The sequence below is a fragment of the Montipora foliosa genome, chromosome 3 (genome assembly GCF_036669935.1).
Source record: "Montipora foliosa isolate CH-2021 chromosome 3, ASM3666993v2, whole genome shotgun sequence".
NCBI lineage: Eukaryota > Metazoa > Cnidaria > Anthozoa > Scleractinia > Acroporidae > Montipora > Montipora foliosa.
Genome location: NC_090871.1, coordinates 10,081,478 through 10,103,977, shown reverse-complemented (window position 1 = coordinate 10,103,977; position 22,500 = coordinate 10,081,478). Strand labels below are relative to the sequence as shown.

Below are 22,500 nucleotides of genomic sequence, written 5' to 3'. Positions count from 1 at the left end.
CGCAGTCGCGTTTCATTGGTGAACGTGAGTAATGGAGGAGACAATGTTCCTTCAACTGACTAACTTTTTTTTTCACGGTTCTTTTGGAGTTTGTGAAAGCGTAGTCATCTCTCACATGTTGGTCTCCTCCAAGACCTAATTTTCTGCGAAATTGACCAGACGTGAACAAAAATTCATGCACTTCATTGCAATTTTTAAAGTTTTTTTTGAGCAAATCTGTTTGTAAAATATCTAATATCTCAAAACTAATTAAACGTTGCCATAAACTTGATTTTTGGCAAACGAAAAATCGACGCATGCTCTGAAAAAAGCTACAAGAGATGACAGAAGATGTAAATTTAGCGACTCTACCTCATCCCCAGGGTCTTGTCGGCTTTCAACAAACTGATCCTTGAAAGCCGAAAAGACCCTGGGGACGAGCTACTTTAATCCCAGCAGCCCCTAGCAGCCAACAAATTGCTTTCAAGTACCACGTGACTTCGATAGGAACAGAAAAACGTGCTGCCTCTCCCAGCTGCTCTCTGGTTTGCAGTCAGGATTTTACGCACACTGACAGGAGCCCATGACATGGGCTCCTGACATTGACCGCCTCAATCTGCCGTCCTTTAAACCATAAGTTGAGTTACTATCGCACTAAGAAACTCATCAAATGATGAAGGCTCGGATTTATTAGCGTATTCCTTGCCGCTCGCGGCTCCTCGATCACTTCCGCCTTGATGATTATGGACTTCGCGTGAATTTTACATACGAGTATGCAAGAAGGTAAGGGTGATTTTTTACATCCCAAAATTACTTTAGATTCCCTCCTTCGGTTTGACGTCCTTAAAAGCTTTTAACGTGATGAAGCAAGTTTCTACGACGTAATAAAATCTTGAGTGTATAAATTTACGAGACCCTGTGCACAGCTCAGCTGATAGACCACCCTCAGTTGCCTTGGATCTTTAGGGTACATGTCAATACAGGAGAATATAGGTGGTTTGCAACCAATCTCTAGAGACACACATAACAATGCTGCAATGTACAATTACTGATGGACGAAAAAAGGGAGATGATGAGAAATCTTTTGTTTTCGTCCATCAGCATGGCGACGATGACGTAACGTGCAAACCGGTTGCGATTTGCTCGGCAATAAAGTTTGAAAGCAAATAATTAAATGAAAGATTAAACAAAGCGTACATTGAGTCCTGCGTTATGTGTTATGGTCGTTCCGAGCTGTTTTAGGCGTCATTTTGCGAGATCTTTTCACGACCGCCGGTTAGACTTACAACGCAGGCAACACCGAGCCACAGGTACCTCGTCTTGTTCAAGCTGGAACTGACGCCAAACCAGTGAAATTCTCACCTTAAAAACACCAGCATCCGATCGATTAGGGATGTCAACATACCTTCGCCAAATGTGAGCTTCTTCTTTCGAAAATTCACCGAGAAAGGCGATCCAGAAATCCATAATATAGCTTTTTCAACTTAGCATGATCGTTGCAAGAAACCAGACCAAAGGAATTCGCAACCTCGTTCCCAGGGTCTCTCTTCTCTGCCTCCATTGTCGTTGAGAGACAATGGAGGCAGAGAAGAGAGACCCTGGGAACGAGGTTGAGGAATTCGAAGCATTTGAGTCTATTCGAATCTACCATTCAGTGCTTTTGAACTGGTAAGGGTCGCGAAAATAAAAACCCTTCAACAAGACCATTGGGTGGTTCACCTGTGCCCTATATATGAGGGACCATGAGGGAACTAGTGATTCAAATGATGTTATGTTATGGCAGGGATTTCAAAGTTAATTTCCTTGAATTTCTTCGCATCTTATTGACTTGAAATAGTTGTGAAGGTGCTCTTCACCAATGCAATTGTCCACAGTTTTCAAAAGAGAAACATGTTTTTCTCTTTTCCTCTTTCTTAATGTAACTGTTGTCGATAATCAAAATGTTTTGACACAGATGATAGCAGGTGTCTAGAAAATGCAGACCTAGAAAATGCAGACCTGCAGACGTAGAAAAGACAGACCTAGAAAACGCATACCTAGAAAATGACGAGTTGAACTGGACAACACTAAACGGTTTTAGTAAAGCCAAATGAAAGCTCATATACTGCCTGGTTAGGTTAACTTTAACCATTGATTCCCAGGGGTTCCCCATTGACAAGTAAAATCGTCTGGCGTTAGACAGAGTAAAATACTAAGTCTGGCTGGTTTAGGCCGGTGTGGGTGTTAAAGGGTTAAACCATTGAATTTATCATTTACATGTAGCATTTTTTACCCATTAGTACCCATCAACCAGTTCAGTCGTTAATAAATTATGTTACTGGCGAAAACAGCCTGGGTGAAATTGTATTTTAGTTCGAAAAATTGAAACGTTGTAGCAAGTACGAGTAAGGCGATTCTATGAATTCTACCATAAAAGTTTTGCTAGTGTACCTTAACTGTAAAATGGCAGAAAACCAACCAGTGTGAAAAGGGAGAAGTTGATTTTTTGAGTAAATAGAACTTTTTTCCAGCTACATTATTCCCATGATTTCCCTATGATTATCATGATATTATCAACCTATACTCCTCTGCCCAAGATAATCAAATTAAAAGTGCCTAAATTTAAAATTCTGTGTGGGCCATTCGATTGAGATATCACTTTATTAGACTAAAAATAAACCATTTCTAGCAATCTAGCAACATGTTTTCAACATGTAATAGTGATTGCTAACGAAGCATTATTTTCTAGGTCTGTGTTTCCTAGACTCTGCGTTTTCTAGGTCTTTGTTTTCTTGGTCTGCAGGTCTGCGTTTTCTAGACACCCTGATGATAGCTGAGAAACCAAGAAAGAACCATGACCATTCGTATATTATCTTCAAAAGTGAATAATTATGAAATATTTACATCATCAGTCCTGAAGGGTAGTCTAATGCCGAGTTGAATTTTTAAGTTTAGGGGAGCTTTTTCAAATAAGAAGTTTCAAGGAAATAGTGGGGTTTACAAATCATGTGTAAACCTGACCCCCTGTAATATTGATATGAGGTTCAACTGGAAATGCTAAGTGCTTCTCTAAACAGAGATAGCCAAAGAATAATCAGTCATAATTCACATGGCTCACAACATCAGCCCTGCTCATTTTCCCGATGTGCACGCTCATGGTGTCACAGCAAGCTCCTTTGCCAATATGAGTGGACCTCTGAACTTGGCAGATAGACAAGCAATTGTCTCTTTGCATTCATTTTTAACACACATACATGTACATGTAGCAGACCGTAGCTCATAGCACAGTGACACCTTTAGTCTTCAACTGAGCAATGGCTTGGTAACACATGCTTACTGCATTAAGTATCAATCCCCTCAGAAAGAAGAAAAGTTGAAGAATATTTCAACTTGTTATGTTGTGGCATTACTTCGGAAAGTTAAACGTTGGAAAATCGATATTGATCGTTGCTTTATCGGTTTGAATATTGATCGTTGACTTGTCGATTAGTTTTACATCTGAGTCAGTGACAAATTTGCATATTCTGACCCCTAACGATAGTCGTTCATACGCTTCACGTATGTAGGGTACGGCTACATGTGTGCTATTCACAAATCTGTGTGGAAAATGTGGAGAGCATGGAAAAAAAGAAAAGAAGTTTGCTCACCAAACTTCCATTTACATGTAGCTGATTGGTCAGTAGTAGCATGATGCTATTGGTTGTCGGGCATGCCTGTAAACTAGGTGATACAGTTCTTACCATATAGGTTAGTGCATATTTCCTTGTTAACCCATTCACCCCTAAACCAGCCTAAACCGGCCATAGTATTTTACTCTGACGCCAGAGTATTTTACTGTCTAGTGCCAGATGATTTTACTCGTCAATGGGGAACCCCTAGGAGTCAATGGGTTAATCACTCGCCATGTCCCATTAACCCATTCACCCCTAAACCAGCCTAAACAGGCCATACTTAGTATTTTACTGTTTAACGCCAGGCGAATTTACTGGTCAATGGGGAACCCCCGGGAGTCAATGGAAGGAGTGAAGTGTCAGTTTAGTTGCAGTTTCAAATCTTGATAGCACTCATTGTTATACCTGTTCATTGTGAGTGTGTGCTATTTGGTCACGAAGGATAGAATCACGCATTCAATCGTAGAAATTGCATGTTTTCACCAGGGTGCAAAGAGCTGTGACATAGGCATCAATACTTTCATTCTCTTCTTGGTTTGTCAAGTTAAAATTGTATCCTTCAAATGTCTCATTCAGTTCCCCAATGGTATATTGGTCAAATCTCTCAATAATTTTAACCATTGAAAATCTTAAATGTGTCTACGCCTATACAATGAAGAAACAATGCTACCTTGTATTCTTGGCTGCTGTGTTCCAAGTTTAGCAATGATCACTAGTTGTTCCACGTCTGTTTCCAGACTTTCCAGTTTTCTGCCTTGTCTTCTGTGGAAGGCAAATTCAATTTGCCAGGAGGCATTATGCCTGGAGTCATAGCCATCGCGTTAATAATAGCCGAAATAGTTGAAGTTGTCATTGCACTCGCCTCTATCCACGGTCAAATAGCTCAGTACTCTAACTTGTTCACACGATTTCAGATATCCCACCGCTGCCACCATGTTTCATGCATTTTTTCATAGACAATCCTCCTAGATCAAACTTACCAAAAAGGCATTCGATCGTATTCATAAACTAGTTAATCATTAGCGAATCACACACACATTGTAACAATACCGCCCAGCTCAAATAGTTTTGTTGTTGAATTTTATGCTCCATTTTTCTGGTTTTGCAAAAAAAAAAGCAAATTCAAAATATATATTATAATATATATATATATATTATATTATATATTATATATTACCGGTATATATTAATGCAAAAAAAAAGGAAATTCAAAATATATATTATATATTTTGAATTTGCTTTTTTTTTGCATGTGGATCCATCAGAGGAACAGAAGGGGATCACTAGCAGCAAAACTAACCCATTTCCTACTGAGAGCGAGACTTGGAGATTTTACTCTGTCTAACGCCAGACAATTTTACTCATCAATGATTTTATTGGGGGCACTTTAGGTGTCATTGGGTTAGCAACATTGAGGTCCACTTAAATAATAGTCCCCTTTAATGTCTACTCACTCTCTACATTCATTTCATGTTTTATACCTTTAAGTAAAGAATTAATGTCTGAAGAATTGTTGTTACAGAAATGGTCCTGTGGCTGGATTTGGAGGCAAGCCACCATCAAGTTTTTCTCCCATTTGCAAGGTACTATTTATTGTAATACTGCAGCTCTAAAGAAAAGGAAAATGGGAATTTATTTTGATTAAATCAACAGTTGAGTGAAAAGTTTATACAGTCTCAAGGACATCTATGAAGGATAATGCTAATGAGGAGAAAACTATGTGGGTGAAACAATTATGCAAAATCTTCAGGTGCAAATAAGATTGAAAACCAGAATGCCTGCTGTGACTCAGGCATGTTTCTCCATCAAAATACACTTAATGTATGGTCCCGAGGGAAACAGTTAGTTTTGGTTTCCCGAGAGTGCTGATGTCATCAGGACTTGAGGTAAAACAAAACTAACTAGTTTCCTGAGGGACAAGACATTAAGTGCTTTGTTATATATTTAGACTTTTCCTTCAATAATCGCAACAAAACATCTGGAGCGGGCAGCAACTGCGGAATTGTATCCTGTTCATGATACATATTAGGGGCATGTGACTAAGAATCAACCAATCACAGTGCTCCTTTTGTTGAGTGAAAGTCTAGGTATATAACAATGACATTTAAATGATATTTGAAGTGAGGTCAAAAAAATTAAATCCTACACAAATGTGTTTTATTATTTTTATTGATTTTCTCATTCTTAGGTATGTTATGTACAACATGATTGTTTCTGCATTCAATGTGGATTTCTACAGAGATCGTAGACAAAACCCTCTTGTGCCTTTAAAGAAATGTTAATGATTCTTCTATACTTGCTATGTACTGTACATAACTCATTTATTTGTCATCCAGTACTTAGAATAAAAGTAAAAGACTTCTGGATTACTACCATTTGCATCCATCCTTGAAGCGTGACGAATTTTGCATGAAGTTTTACTTTTCAAACGTTAACGGTTTGTCCGGTTATGTATCACTTTTGACCAATGAAACATTGGCGGTTATGTTGTGAAATTAACAACATTTTTGACAGCATACCAGCATGTTTCATCCAGTCCCCCGCACATGCTATCAAAGTTTTCAGTTTTTTGTGAGAGCGTTCGGGTTTTGCATGACCGCCCTAATAACGTCTCTGCTCGTTTTACAATGGAGACAAAAAAATTCAAAGTCAACAAGTTTAGAATGAGGTAAATTACCATCCAGGAGTTGCTTGAGATCAAGATTTTAAATGCTCCTTGAGACAGGGAAGAGCGTGTGCGCACAGAATGCCTCCTCCTACTAACTGTGCTCCTTGATCTTTCTAGTATCACTTCAGTTTCATGTATCTTTTTTATCGTAGTTGCTGAATCATGTATCTCTTGTTGGTAAAGTATACCAAATTCCATATTCCATGTCTTTGGAAACTCATGGGAGATAGATGTTTATAACTCTTCTAGATTCCTAGGCAGATTCATAAATATCTCCGCTCTCACAGAAAACCTGAATTTAACTTGAAGAGCATGTGAACAAAACATGCTGGTATGCTGTCAAAAACGTGGTCAATTTCAAAACATAACCGCCAACGTTTCATTTGTCAAAAGTGACACACAACTGGACAAACCATTAACGTTTGAAAAGTAAAACCGCGCAAAATTTGTCATATTTCAAGGATGGACGCAAATGGTAGTATTAAATGGTCTTTGAAGAACAAAATTGAACTTACATGTATGTGAAGTGACATGAACGAAATAATGTAAGTAAATTACAGTGTAGCTTCATTATTCTTATCCACAGGTTATGGAATGGTGGGAAGGTTATTCTGAAGGTTGTTTGTAAAAGCTTCCCAAGATTTCAATAATGTCAGAGGTAATTACTGTGGCAAGTTTCTTTGAATAATTTTATTAGGAAGATTGATACATCTACTTATTGGCTTCAGTGCTGCTCTGCGACCCACATTTAAACAGTCATGTGTATTTATCACTTGTGCTGATTAAAAGTGAAGGCAAGCATGATGTCAGTGAGTGCAGCTTGCTTAGTTAACCTCCATAGCTTACTTGGAGTACTTGCTCTGCTTATATAAGGCCAGCCACCCATGCATTTTTATGAACACGAATCACTTTCCCAGTCTGTGCTTATCCTTTACAAAATATGCCACTTACATTGTACACCACTGAAAAACTATATGTACATGTAGTTCCACTCCCATTACTGCTACTTACTACTCCTACTCCTGCCTGTACTACTACTGCTGCTCCAGCTTTGGCTGCTGCTACTGCTACCAAGATAACATACTTGTGTATGGACATTATCTACATTGTAGATCCTCACCATTCAGAAGTATAACAATTGTCCCATGTCATCTTGTCCCATCACCATCATCATCTCACTAACTCTGATAGAAGTTAAAAATCAAGGATCAACTTTAATCTTTTGCTCATCCCTTGGGGCATGGAGTCATCTAAAATTCCCAAACCTACACACCTATGCACAAAACTGTTATTATAAAGGTTTGCTTAATTTAATTTAGGCGTATTTAAGACCAAGTCATTGCCGATGTTTCACCAAGGATATTCGCCCCAAGTTTGCATTGCTGGCTTTGTAATTTGCTTGATTGCATTCTTTGTTGCTTCCCTCTCTCCCTCCCACATTGTGTTCATTCCACACTCTGGTTTTCAGTGAACATTGTATCAACAGATGTAAGGAGGTTGGCTCTTGCTTGGTTTCCATGGTGACCTTGGTACTGAAGAGACTGCCTCGTTCAATAAACCTTTTTTCATGATGGTGGCCAAATAAAATCTTCTTTTGTTTTAATGGCAACAAACCTTTTTAGTTTTTTCAGTCATGCAGAAATTAATAGCTTGGTGGTGCTCTATTCTGCACTTAATGAATAAAGGCTGTTTTTCTCAATTTTGAAGAAATTGATCTTCTAATAACTTGAAAGTGTGCGTAACATCTACTTTGCTGTGCATGCTCAAGTCAACAATAAATTTGCATGTTTGGTGTAGAAATGAACAAATAAATGATTCTTTTGAAGCTGATGAATGCATGTGTTTAGGACTTCTACCAGAGGGCGTCATAAGGGTCATGGGAGAAGGGTGTGGCCGGAACATTTGGACAGGGGATTTTAAAAAGGCATCACAGTCCGCAGGGGTCACAGAGACAAAACAAGGGTGTTGTCGGACATAGGTCACTTTCAAAAATACAATAATCTCTTTATTTGCCCTCCAAAATTTTGCATAAGCATTGTCTTCAGTATCTCTTGGGACTTACAATGATCCTAAGAGAAAATAAAAATAATGCCTATGCAAGAATTTTATGGGCCAAAACAAAGAGTGTTATGGTATTTTTAAAAGGGGCCTATTGGGGCACGGTGTCACTGTCATTCATTCTTGTCCTTAGAGTCAGCTTTTCTTTCCGTCAACACCAGGGACACGGACTCTGGCCACAACCAAAGGAGAAAGTCTGCAAACCACAGACTTCCGGCTCGTCTGTGCTCTTCTTTTATCCTCAGCCTCTATGATGCTCTTCTGAATCCCTTATCCCAATGTCCTAACCATGGTTTTTGTCCATCAACTCCTGCAGTGCTATTTAGAATCTATTCCCATTTGAAAGCTTTGGCGTTTAAAACAATCTCCTTTCAAATACAGTTTACCCCCACCCCATCTCCTTTCAAGGACGGTATTTGCCCTCTGCCTCTGTATCGTTCATCACTGCTCCATCGGTCTGGAGTGTTCCTTAGTTGGTGTTCCAGATTTTAGCATTTGCCATGCTGTTTAATGACGTTTGAATGGCTACGCTAAGAATGAAGTTAAAAGGGCAGGCGAAGGGAGAGGTGGTGAGGAGAAGGAGTGAGAAACCGACTGCAATCAACTCCACAACATTTTTGAAACCTCCCATATCATTTCCAATCATGTGTGACGAAAACGGGTTTGATGTAAACTACCAACCAATCATAGCACGCCTTGTGTAAACAATGGTGGTAATACAATTAATTCGCTTGGGAAAAATTACAAGATCGAACTGAAAATTCAACTTACCATTAACGGTTAACTGTCTATGTTTCATGTGTGTGCGATTCGTTGACAATGATATACAGCCAACAATCTTTTGTGGAAGTCATCAGAATGTCTTCAGCTTGTTGAGAAATGCCTTGTCCAAGCTACCCGCAAGGAAGTTTCCAGATTTTTAGAAAATGGATTGTGGGCTCTTTATGCTCTGTTTTGTCTTAACACTTCAATAAAAGGGAGCACTGTAAATTTTGACTGACAGGCTGATTTTTTGTGACACTTTATCAGCCAATCTGGAACGGGAGTATCAAAGATATTGTGAAGTTGATTGCAGGTGGTTTCTCACTCCTTCTCCTCACCCCCTCCTCATTCACATACTCTTTTGAATACGGTTTTCGCATGGCCATTTACATTTCAAACAATCTCTCGAAAGTCAACCCCGGTGGAAAGAAGCTTTGAAAATTCATCAAACCACCTGCTAACCAGGGCCGGGTTGTTCGAAAGCTGATTAACTTAATCCAGGATTAGCATAAACTATTGTTTCATGTTTTCAACTTTTTGGTAAAAGTTTCTTTTGCTTATTTTTGTTTTTCAAGATTCACTTCTTCTTATGTAATTTTTGCCAAATAGCAGCGTTGAACTGCATTTGGGAATAGTGAAATGAACTCCTTGGTTAATTTTTAATCTGGGATTAGCGTTAATCGGCCTTTGAACAACCGGGCCCAGGCTATTAGTGACAGAATCTTCATGTGACAGTTCAAATGTTGTGCGGTTGCACTTAACAATAGTGGAATCTCTGTAAAGGAATGTGCGAGGTACAGTGGGATTAAGTCACAGTCAGCAATCATATTATGGGTCATGCAGGCCTCTAGCCACGTAACCACATACTTACTGGTTTATTTATTTAATCAATCACTTTCACCACAACAGAGAAACAGGAGTCTAACCATTTGCAGATGTAATTTCAAAGGCAGCACTTTCTCCTCAGTTATTTAAAGACCCTGAGTGTTGGTCCGGCCGGAGTTGAACTCACGACCTCCCGCATGACAGCCCAGTGCTCAACCAACTGAGCCACCGGTGTGCGGTTTTCAAAAGCAAAGCCATATCGTTGATCTCTCTGGGCAAAATCAACTGTTACGCTTGTCTATGACCAACAGTCTACCTTTTTCAGTAGCAAGGTAATAAAATTCAATTTATTGATTTTTGACTTCATGTTTATTAAAGGATCCCTCCTTTCCCAGCATCTCATCTTCTGCATCGCAGGAAGGCCATGAAAACAGGTCAGGCCAAGCAGCAAGTAGGAAACTTAAGGTTACTCTCCTGAGCAGTGAATGGCAATCTACAAAAGGAGGCTTGTCGACCATCAACAGAGAGCTTGCCATTCAGTTGGCAAAACATCAGAATGTGGAAGTCAGTATGTACCTTCCTCAGTGCAGTGAAGAAGATGTGAAAATTGCTGAGGGATACCATGTTAAGCTCATACAGGCAAAAAAATTGGTAGGATATGAACCCATTGAATGGCTGTCATGTGCACCAGAAAACCACAAAATCGATTATGTGATTGGACATGGGCTTATACTTGGACGACAAGTGCAACTCATTCAGAAGCAACTAACATGTAAGTGGGTTCAGGTTGTGCATACAGCCCCTGAAGACCTAGGAATGTTCAAAAAATATGCAAATGCAATTTCCAGAGCAGAGGAAAAGCACAAGGCGGAAATAGAGTTGTGTGAGTTGGCAGATGAGGTTGTAGCAATTGGTCCCAAGTTGGCTGATGAGTACTCACGTTATCTCCGTCACTGCCAGAGAGACCAATCTGTATTTGAAGTCACACCCAGCATTTTTTCTGAATTTTCTGTCGTAAAGCAAGCTGCGGAAGAAAGAAGGACATTTTGTGTTTTGGTTTTTGGGTGTGGTGACAATGAAGATTTTGAGTTGAAGGGTTATGACATTGCAGCCGAAGCCTTCTCTAAGTTAAAAAAAAAACCATTATACCAACTGGTCTTTGTTGGTGCACCACTTGGAAGAGAGGAGGAAGTAGCTGAGAAATTGTGTCAGCATGGCGTTGCACGAAGACAGCTGACAGTTCGCTCCTTTAAGGAAAGCAGAGAGGATCTCATCAGATTGTTTTATGAAGTAGATCTGTGCATAATGCCATCAAGAACTGAAGGTTTTGGTTTAGCTGCACTTGAAGCATTATCTGCAGGTCTTCCTATTCTTGTTAGTGGTAATTCTGGTTTTGGAGATGCTCTGCAGAATGTGCCACATGGTTCAAGTTGTGTAGTAAATTCTGAAGATCCTAAAGAATGGGCTAGGGCAATAAAATTGGTCTGTAAAAAGAGGAGGGATGTTCGACTAAAAGAGACAAAGGATCTTTGCATTGATTATGCTGAGGAGTACAGTTGGGAGAAACAGTGTGGTGAACTTGTGAGAAGGATGCTTGATGGTAAGTGAAATGACTTGTTACTTGGTACATTTGGGAAAGGGGTTAAATGAAGTTGAATGGTTTCTAGGGTGAAAAACTGTTGTTTTGTTTTTTTTCAAGAAAATTAAAGGGGACATACTGTAATTTTTGGATTTACATTAATTTTGTAGAGGTCGCTAGCCCATTGACTTCTCAATTGCACCTACCACCCCCCCATTGATTAGTAAAGTCATCTGGTATTACACAAATCTGTTACGTCTTCCTCCTAGGAGTAAATGGGCCTTAATCAGGTGGCAGCCATGTTGTCTCCTTAGGGATTGAAAACTTTTGTTTTTGGCCACCAAAACTCGTTTGGACCAAACATTTCAACTTGAGGCCTGGTTACAAAATCTATTGTCTGTGGCCAAGATAGCTGCCATGCAAATAAGGCCCATGTGTTGAGACTGGTTTTAAAACTTGACAGGCATCAGCTCCTTGAGCTTGAAAACAAGTATGGATGCCAATTGTGTACAGTGTAGTCAGTAACAACAAGCAAGTGACACGTAACTGCAGTGCAATAAATAATTATTGTTGTAATGATCAAATTATCCCATGTCCCGAAATTACAACGGTGCTTGAGCATCGTAGTACACAAAATTCGTTATTTTATACATGTATGTGTGAGTTTGTTTTGAGTTGCTGACTTGAAAGTGGTGATGCAAAACTGTTTTTGTTTGTACAGTAGTGTGAAATTTGGCCCTTGTTGCTCTATTTCAAGATTATCTCTTTATTTGCATTGTTGTGGAGCAGGGGAGTATGTGTTGTGTGTAAACAATTTGGCTTCATTCATTGGTGATTTAGCAATTTAGTCCTGGCAACTCAGAAAGAATTAATTCTAATTGCACACATCTGTTTGAGCAGACGTTTTTAACAGTACATGACAGACTAAGGTGCTGTTCTTATTTTTCTGGTAGCAACTCATCATGCAAGTGCAGGTGAACAGGAATCGTTGTTGACAAGAAGTCACTTGCCAACGGCAATGGTGTGTGAAGCTTACTTAGAAACCACAGGTAAAGTCCTATTCTTCATTGCTAATTAATGTACAATTTCTCTTCCTGTGTAATATAGTCAAATTTGATCATTTGGTTTGTAAGTTCTGACTTGTAAAGGAAGTTGCTTGATTGACGTCACATTTTAACTTTGGGTTACTCAGATAAGAGAGGAAAAAGACCCTTGCATCCAAGTGTCACCCCAACATCAAAGAAACAAAGACGTGATTCAGGCATCTGCAGAGGTAAGGCCTCATGTCTAGTTGATGGAATGATAGGCTTTTAAGTGAAAAGAGACATTGTCTGTTAAGTCATGTTTTACTGGGATATCCATAATGCAATTGAGGCATCTTTGGCATAGTAATCTAAAATGCATTTAAATTTTGTGAAAGGTAACCAATCACCATGCCTTCATACTTCAGCTCATACCAAACCATAGACGTGTACGTGCAATTTGTTTTGCTTTGAAAGGGTTATGCATGATAAGTGTAAATCCATCTACCTTATGTGTAATTTCGATTATTTTTTCTCGGAATAGGTGTATCGGGAAGACAAACTGCAGAAATGCAACCAAGACATGGTACAGAAAACCGTAAAGGTGAGGCTTCATGTTTAGTTTCCAAAGCGAGGAATGGATTAAAGGATAGCAATATCCGATAAGGCTGGAGAGTCAGGGATAGTTACAATTCCCCACATTTTAAACTCCGCAGTGACTTTATAAAAAAACGCTTGTTTCGAAGATCACTGTCTTTCACAAAGGAAATACTTTTCAGAATAACATTACGATTGTCCAAGTGACCATGGTTTGTAGGGCAGCGCTGGCGCAGTGATGAGAGGACTCGCCTCCTACCAAAGTGACCTGGGTTCGATTCCTAGCTCGGCGTCATACGTGGGTTGAGTTTGTTGGTTCTCTACTCTGCGTTTTTGGGAAGAATCCATGAATGAGCTTTTAAAAAGCCCTTCTCCTTTATACTTTTATAGCATTAAATATTGCCCAAATTTTAGTGATTTGGGTCTTACAGTTCCATTTAACCTCCCACAAGGGGATGGGATTGTTCAGTCAGCGGTTCATTTACTAGGTATCACCAACAAGACAAGACTTTAATTGTGTCCTATTTTTGTGTCATTTCCATGCAGCCGTCATTGCTGACTCTGTGGTCGTGAAATTGCTCAGAGAAGTGTACAAAAGACGAGCTGAGTTCAGTCCGCTTCCTTGGAACAAAGGCATGAAGTTACATTTGGATAGAGTTTACACTAGACTAAAAATTGTCTCAAGACCGAAAGAAGGTGGTCACTTTGGAGGCTCAGAAATAGACTTGGGTAACATTTTTTGTTGTAACAAAGGGGAAGATTCCATGGCCCTAGCAGAGGGAAGTCCGGGAATCGGCAAAACCACCCTCTGTCTTAAACTTGCTTATGACTGGGCGAATGAATCAATGCCTTCTACCTTCCCAGTCTTCGAACTTGTATTGTTGCTCAAATGCAGAGACTTGGACGGAGACATAATGGCAGCCATCTTTGAACAACTTCTACCCGAAGACATGAAGGAAAAGACCAAGAAAAGACTACGGAACTTTATCACGGACATCCACAGCCAGGAAAGAATTCTTATCATTTTGGATGGATTGGACGAGCTTCCTGAAAGATCAAAGCATCATGTGGACAAACTTCTGGACCGAAGAGTTTTACCGTTTTGCTATGTGTTGGCCACAACTCGACAAGAAAAAGGGATTGAAGCGCGGGAACAATTTGCTTTTGATATTTGTCTTCAAATTGAAGGATTCAATGAAAAGGATTCTTTCGAGTACATCAGGAAATATTTTACGAGTATTGAGCCATCCAAGGGAGAGAGGCTTGTTGAAGAAATCAGAGAAAACGCTATCTTGCATGCCCTACAAAACAATCCTCTAAATTTACTTCTCCTTTGCGTTGTTTATGAAGATCATGAAGGAAAATTGCCGTCTTCCCGTACTAATCTCTATCAAATCATTGTCCGATGTCTGTTGAGAAGATATTGTGAGAAGAACAGTGTGAAGGCTTGTGAAGATGACAGCGATTTGGAGAAACAATTTGAAGCAGACATCCTTGTTCTCGGAGAGTTGGCTTGGAAATGCTTGCTGAATGATTGTCACAGTTTTCGGGAAGATGAATTAAAAGAGTTTGAAAGAAGTGATGGCATATTGGTAGTTCGTTATCTCGGCCTTGTATACAAAGATGAAAGTGTAAAGAGATTGAAGCCACAACACGAATACTTCTTTCTTCACAAGTCGTTCCAAGAGTATCTGGCGGCGTTATACATTGCGCATAAGTTACGAACCAACCAGTTTAACGTATTTGAGCATGTGCACTTTGATCAGGTGGTGGAGAAATTTTCGCAAGTGTTCCTATTTGTGTGTGGAATACTGCGTGAGGAGGCAATTACTCTATTCACACAGATTGGTGATAAGCTGAAGAGTAACTGGGACTGGTATGAAAACAAAAGAACTGAAGCGAATTTCTTTGTTGAGGGCTTTAGTGAAAGTGGAAACCCTGAACTAATGGCAGATGCTTTGTTCTCATTCATACCTTTTCCACGGGTCGTACAGTTATCCTTACTTTGCGATGAAAGGCCTGTTCCACATGGGCATTGGAACGTATTTAGAGTTTTAAGGGCATGTACAGGCTTTTCCAAAGTTCAGACACCTGAAGTTCACGTTCAAATGCCTCGTGCTGTCTTCCTTAGAAATTTCCGCCAATTACAGTCTCTTCCAAAGAAGCTCGACATCTTTTATAGATATTTTGATGTGGAAGGATTTGAGTTAGACGATGATTGGGAGAGTCTTGCTGAATACCTGAAAGCAAGCAAGACCTTAGAGGAACTGACGTTTTCTCTGTCGAATGAGTTGAGCGATGGCTGGGCCAGTGCCCTTGATGCTGGATTATGTGCTGATACACCACTGTCATCTGTTGGTCTCAGGATTCATCGTTCATTGAGTGAAACTGCAGTAAAAGCTTTAGAGAATCTCTTACGTAACAAATCTCTGTCCTCTCTTTCTATACATATCTGCGGAGATATGCAAGACTCGCTTGCTGTGGCCATAGCAACAGGCCTTGCAGGTCAAATTGCAGTTAAGGTCGTTGATTTGTGTGTTGACGGAAAGCTGAGTCTTCATGGTGCTAATTCAATAGAGCGAGGTATCGTAGAAAATAATTCCCTTACTAAGTTGATGGTTTCTCTTCGTGGAGAAGTTCCTGATAATTGGCAGGCGGTTGGGAGGAATATTCATTCACGAATAGGAAGGGAAACATCCGCTTCATTTGCACTCTACCCAAATACCTTCTGCAAAGTGACAGCCGCTCAGGTGACACGGTGTTGTCCTTTTGAGATAACAGATGGATTACCTGGACAACAAAACGTCACATTAAATGTTTGGGGTGAATTGGGTGGTGATGGTGCAGAAGCTTTATTTGAAGGCTTATCGCGCAGGCCGGTGTCTCACCTGACATTGGACATCCACGGAAAGTTAACCGATGACATTCTTAATTCCACAGCAAGATGGGTTGAGGAACGAAATACACAGTCCTTCTTAACTATCAACACTTGGGAACAGTTAACCAAAGAGGAGAAAGATCTTTTCGAGGAACTTCAATTAGACAAGAATCCAGCAGTCACCCTTAATGTGCGTGACATTCCTGCTCCTCCAGAAGAATCCCGTGATAACGAATTTGTCTCTATTCACGACCTAGAATCTCTCATTGCGCTCTTTAAGGAAGCCAAAAATACCGGAAAACAGAATCTCAGCGCAACAATCAGCATTAAAAGAGATGATGACGCTGAACAGTGCAATGGCTGGTTATTGGATGTTTTGGAAAAAAAGAAAACTCTCAAGAACAGTTATTATTTGGGCAACGGCGTGGATGCTGGAGCAGCAAGCAATACCTCATTCAGTGCTCTCACTCCGCTAAATATCAATTATACCAACTTCAGTCGTGAACCAGAAGATGGTCTTGATGACGTCTTAGCAAGCAACATCACACTGAATGCTCTCAGTTTGACATTCAACGATTATGACAACGTAAGCTATTCATGGGCACCCCTCCTGGGAGCTGGTTTGGTACTCAACACATCACTGAAGAATCTTACCCTAACAATTATCGTCCACAAGAGCCGTAGAAAATGGCAAAATCCATTCGCGGATAAGGTGACCGAAACATGGAGACGAGGCCTTGACTATGGTTGGAAACGTAACTCGTCACTGAAGAATCTCACTGTGATAATTGAAAACCACAGCGATTTATTGAATGATTATGACCCGTACGTTCTTGGTTGGACACAGAACACATCAGTGGAGAATTTGTTTATAACAGTTAACAACCACTCACATCAAAGCAGTGTCAGTATAGGCGAAGGTTTCGGAAGCGAGAAATTACTGAAGAATCTCACTTTGACAATCAACAACTTCGGCGAATTGAATCTTGGCTTCAAAAACCTTTGCTTGCCAAACAAGTCAACAAATGATTTCTCCTTGACAATTAATAACTACGGCAATTTAAATATTAGTTTTAAGAACTACCAAAAACTTTGTATACCTAAGTTCTCAGATGTTTTGCGGCAATGGAAGTCTTTAACTACTTTTAATTTGACACTCAACTCATGCGGCAAAGGAGGTGAAGACCTTTTAAATCGTCTTATGAAGGAAGCAATGACAAGTAAATCACTTGAGACACTGAGATTGAAAGTTAACGATCGACAAATTGCAAATCGCAGGCGTGGATACGACTTCAGCGAATTTGTGGTAACGGCTCCATCACTTTCGCTCATAGAATTAACTTTCAGCCTTTATGGCGGGGAGGAAGGCTCGAGTGAATGAACGTGAAAGCGGTTGCATCGGAAAACTGCAGGTACGCAACTACTAAACTATCTCAAAGTACACTGCAAGTTGTCGGTCAGCTCCTTCGATGCAGACAAGTGATTGAATCAATAGGTGTTATGAGCAAAATCAGCCGGGGAATTTTACTCACAAGCCTTTTCGCGTGACCGACAGCAAGCGCAATTGAAACTTTGACCTTTTACACTAGTCTTGATGTCGACACATTTGAATTACATCTGCAGAGGTAAGACTTGATGTCTAGTTCATTAGAGTATGGTTTATGAAGAGATTTCAACGAACTGTACTTCATTGGCAATAAGCCGATTGATTTTTACACAGGCTCAGTCTACAGCTGTAGATTAAAATCAGAGTGAACAAGGCATATTTGGCTCATCTCCAAACCCAAAAATTTATTCCTCTTGTGCCAATGATAAATTCGCACATAATTGAATACTGTATGAGCCGAACACAGGGGCACCCAACGAGAATATAGTTCAAAACCACTTGAACGTTGCATTTTTTAACGTATTTTAGTATTTAAACGGGAGATAGAGACATTTTTATCCCCTAAAAATTTTTCATCTGTTCGGATTCCCTAGCTGAAAGCCTAGTGAGCCGAAAATTGTAGGGATCAAAACTTACCTTTTCCAAAATTTCAGCCAGAAAAAAGGTTCCCGAAAATTCTAGGTGACCTTTTTAGGGTAAAAATTCGTTAAAAATTGGCAATTATACCATGTTTTAGATGTTCGAAAATCCTAGGATAGGCGACAAGCAAGAAATTTTACAACAAATGTTCCGAAAATTCTAGATCTCAAATCGTCTTCCGAACAGTTATTTTCCGAAAATTGACGTTGGGTGCCCCTGCGAACAAAACACTAAGAAACAAAAGACTCGGGGGAGCTTGTAAAGGAACTGTTTGTTTTGTATGCTATGTGGGTTATCAACTTATAGCTGTTGAAATCGATCAATGGAAGTTTCTCAGCAGCAACTGCTCAGAGGATCGTGGAGTTTGGTTTTTCGCTGCCGCAAGATTTTACATGAACTGTTGGGATGCTACTGAATTTGAGAGTTCGGCAGGACAGCATCTCAAACCACATACATATATGTTCATCCATATGAAATTTCTGGGCAAGTGGTATCCATTCAATTGAATGAACGCTAACACTTTACTTTGAGAAGTTACTTTCCGTTGAATAGTCTTTTTCTTGCTGTATTGTTTGTGTTCTTTTGTGGAACTTTGATTATACTTCGCAGACGTATTGAACATAGTAATGACAGTGCTGTGTTCAAACCTCTTATGTCATTTATTTTTGTCATTCTGAGACACAAGTGGTTTTGAATTTTGGGAGAACAGAAAGAGGACACTTCGTGAAGCCTGGTACATAGCTTCGACATGCTGATGAGGCCCAGCAAGGCCGCAACAGCTGCAATCTCGACCCCAGAGCTCTTCTCTTGACTGAGCGAGAGAAGAGCTCTGGGGAACCCTGAAACAAAGTGTCTTCTCATTGGTTTTCGTGAAGAACAGTCAAAAGCTTTTCTAATTGGTGCATTCATGTTAGAACGAGGTTTGAGCAGGCGCTGTAAGGTTCCAATAGCCAGTTTTTGGCTATAACAACCCTACGGCGCATGTTCTCCTGCATAGAGTTCCCCAGAGCCTTGGGTCGATCCAAGGCTCTGGTGACGAGAATGCAACAGCTGTCAATGGCTGCTAATTGATCGGGTAAAATAGTTGTGCGCATGCGTGATGTTTTGGCTACACTGGGTTGGTGTTAGTGTGTGTCACCTTGCTTTTTTGTTTTATCTAATTAGGGACATTTCTCGACATATGAATGGAAAATAGCATCTCTGCAAGGTGGTGTTTCTGTCAGTTAAACGCATCTAAATTCAAACGTGTTGATAGATCTCTCCTGAAAGAAAATAACTGTACACATGTATGTTATTCTTCTGGCAGAGATTCATCATGCTTCTTTAGAAGAAGAGGCGTCATCAATGACAAGCAGTCACTTGGCAACTACTGTTGATGCACAAGCCAGAAATTTGTATGAAGGTACCTGCATTACGCTTTTTTTATGTTAATGATGGAATGATAGGCAATTAAGTAAAAAAAGACATTGTCTGTTTAAGTCATTTTATACTGGGATATCCGTAATGCAATTGTGGCATCTTTGGAATAGTAATTTAAAATGCATTTAAATTTCAATCACCATGCCTCAATACTCCAGCGCATACCAAATTATAAGCCTGGTTTTCACTAGCGAGGCAAGCACAAGCATATGAAGCTTAATGCTAGTGAAAACGAACGTCGACATAAGCATCAAAATCAACCACGGTAACCGCCATTTTGTTTAAATGCTCAGACGCAGGGAATCTGGAACGAGTGCTTTAATTGGCCAGACGTAGAAAATTTCCTTGTGCTTATGCTGCGTTTCGTTTTCACACGACGCAAGCGAATGCAAGAATAAGCGCTTGCACAAGTATTTTCACAGTCGTTCGCTTTTCTAATTTGTTGGTTGTGTATTTCGCACGAATTTTACGGGGCCTTTTTGTCATGTGTAAATCTCAGTAAGTATGAAATAAATGTTTGTATGCATCTAAGTTATTTGTAATTTCAATTATTTTTCTCGGAATAGGTATATCAGAAAGACAAACTGCAGAAATGCAACAAAGACATGTTAGAGACACCCGTAACGGTAAGGCTTCATACTTGTTTAGTTTTCAAAGCGAGGAAGTGGTTCAAAGGGTAGCAGTTTCCAATAAGGCTAGAAAGTCAGGGTGACTTTATAAAAAAACACCTGTCTTTCACTAAGGAAATACTTTTCAGATTAACATTACAATGGCCGAAATGACCGTAGTTTGTAGAGCAGGGCTGGCGCAGTGGTGACGGCACTCACCACCCACCAATGTGGCCCGGGTTCGATTCCCAGCTCGGCGTTTTTTTGTAGGTTGAGTTTGTTGGTTCTCTGCTCTGCGTTTTTGGGAAGAATCCATAAATAAGCTTTTAAAAAGCCTTTCTGCGTACAATACTTTAGAGCATTAAATATTGGCATAATTTTTACTGACAGTTTATAGTGAAATCTGAGAAAAAATTACTGAAAATCAGAAATTTCGAAGATCATTTATACAGTGGAAACCGTGACTGTAAAGATAATTAACTAACCAGTCTCTTTTAAGGACTTTAGCTTTAGTAAATTGTGCCGATCAGTTAATTAATTTCTTTGAGTCATTCTGTATGCATAACATTTTGCATAATTATGCCATGGCTCCTAATACTTTCAAATTAGTTTAATCTTATATCCGGTACATCAAACCGGAAGTCAAGCATCTGCAATCATTGTTTTCAATGCAGACAAGTGATTGAATCCTAGGTGTTATGAGGAAAATCAAGGGATTCACCCACAAGCCTTTTCGTGTCACAGACAGCAAGCGAAAGTGGGACGTTGACCTTTTTAATTTGTCTTGTTGTCAACAAATTTGAATTACTAATTCTCTTTATTCTTCTAGAGGTGATTTGTTTTCAAATTTGGAAAAACTACCCGCATCAATAAATTGGTTGCCTTGAGACCTATGATGCTTTTGTTCCTGTCAACGCGTTAGACGCACTATGAAAAAAACAACTCCGTCCCCTGCATTCTTTGGAATTTATGTTTGGTTGTCATTGAAGATGATTGGCAAAGACCACGGAACTTGTGAAACATTCTTTCATGGCGATCAAAGATGACTAAAGGTCTTTAAACTAAGGAAGACAAAAAACATTTTGTGAAATAGCACAAACGAATTCAAACCTGCAAACAGCCCTGTACTGGTGAAGGAGTGGTGTCGAAGCCTAGGTGTTGTGAGTGACGCAAGGGGACTAGAATTGTGATCCAATCCATCAAAGGCAAGCGGTCCTGATGATATACCTAATTGGTTACTACGTGAATACGCTGATCTCCTCGCTTATCCAGTTAGTAAGATAATAAGTGCCTCTTTCGTTGAACAACGTCTACCTCACACGTGGAAACTTGCCAATGTGGCACCATTACCTAAGAAGAAACCAGTAAATGACTTAAAGAAAGATCTAAGACCCATCTCTTTAACTTCATGTCTATCGAAAGTTGCTGAAGATTGTATCGTGGCCGATTATGTGAAGCCTGCTGTCTTAAAAGTTCTCTATCCAAATCAGTATGGTGCTATTCCTAAGTCATCAACAACTCAAGCTTTAATAGACATGGTACATAACTGGGCGAAGGAAACTTATGGAAATGGTGCAACAGCTAGAGTGATACGTTTTGACTACCGAAAAGCTTTTGATGTCATAGACCACTCGATCTTGGTAGGCAAGCTGGGTAGATTAGATTTACCGAATAACATCATCAATTGGATTATCGACTTTCTATCTGACCGTTCTCAGCGAATCAAATTATCTGAATGCTGCTTCTCTGAGTGGGGACCTGTGGCATCGGGGGTCCCTCAGGGAACTAAACTTGGTCCATGGTTGTTCCTTGTCCTGATCAACGCCTTGGAAATCAGCTCCTTAAATGCTCAGCTATGGAAATATGTTGATGACACGACAATATCTGAGATTGTTGCCAAAGGTAATGAAAGCAAGTCACAACTTATTACCAATCAAGTTATCCAGTGGTCTATCGACAACAGAGTTCAACTCAACAACGACAAATGTAAAGAGCTGCGAATTTCTTTCGCCAAGAAATCACTGGAGTTTAACCCAATCCTTATCAACGGAGAGGAATTAGAAATCGTTTTAAGTGCAAAGTTGCTTGGCGTAACAATATCACATGATTTTTCATGGAACAATCATATTATTGGCCTTTCCGAAATTCAGCAGAGAACTGGGGCGAGTTTCAAGTTTTAACTGACACTACCACATGAAAGATCTTGTTGAGATTGGTCATTTGGCCAAGTATGGTGCTTTTAAGGTGAACAGAGACCCAGTTATGGACCTTGAAACATGGTTCAAAATCCATACAAACGTCTCTAATTTTGACAAAGCGTCCCCCAAAACCATGCATATAAACTCTCATTTTTTTTATCAGTTTAGTGACAACTGTAAAATCCCGTCATGTACCTACAATTTGAAAGAAGCTGCGATGAAAATCGATAT

General features: G+C 39.8%; 1 protein-coding gene across 4 annotated transcripts in view; it reads left to right on the top strand.

Moving 5' to 3' along the window:
- Window positions 1-489: 489 nt before the first annotated feature.
- Window positions 490-22,500, top strand: part of LOC137996704 (protein NLRC3-like) — a 22,888-nt gene continuing 877 nt past the window's right edge. The window contains exons 1-12 of one of the 4 annotated variants that reach the window (XM_068842241.1): window positions 490-762; window positions 5,152-5,212; window positions 5,818-5,873; window positions 6,884-6,955; window positions 10,321-11,542; window positions 12,475-12,570; window positions 12,714-12,794; window positions 13,088-13,147; window positions 13,687-17,643; window positions 19,351-19,446; window positions 20,030-20,089; window positions 20,901-22,500. The exon at window positions 20,901-22,500 is cut by the window's right edge and continues 877 nt beyond it. In XM_068842241.1, coding sequence (XP_068698342.1) covers window positions 6,947-6,955; window positions 10,321-11,542; window positions 12,475-12,570; window positions 12,714-12,794; window positions 13,088-13,147; window positions 13,687-17,399 — 5,181 coding nt within the window. In that variant the 5' untranslated portion in view covers window positions 490-762; window positions 5,152-5,212; window positions 5,818-5,873; window positions 6,884-6,946 and the 3' untranslated portion in view covers window positions 17,400-17,643; window positions 19,351-19,446; window positions 20,030-20,089; window positions 20,901-22,500. Of the gene's footprint in view, window positions 763-5,137; window positions 5,213-5,817; window positions 5,874-6,883; window positions 6,956-10,320; window positions 11,543-12,474; window positions 12,571-12,713; window positions 12,795-13,087; window positions 13,148-13,686; window positions 17,644-19,350; window positions 19,447-20,029; window positions 20,090-20,900 lie in introns of all 4 variants that reach the window. The other 3 variants (XM_068842243.1, XM_068842240.1, XM_068842242.1) reach the window with 3 other exon arrangements.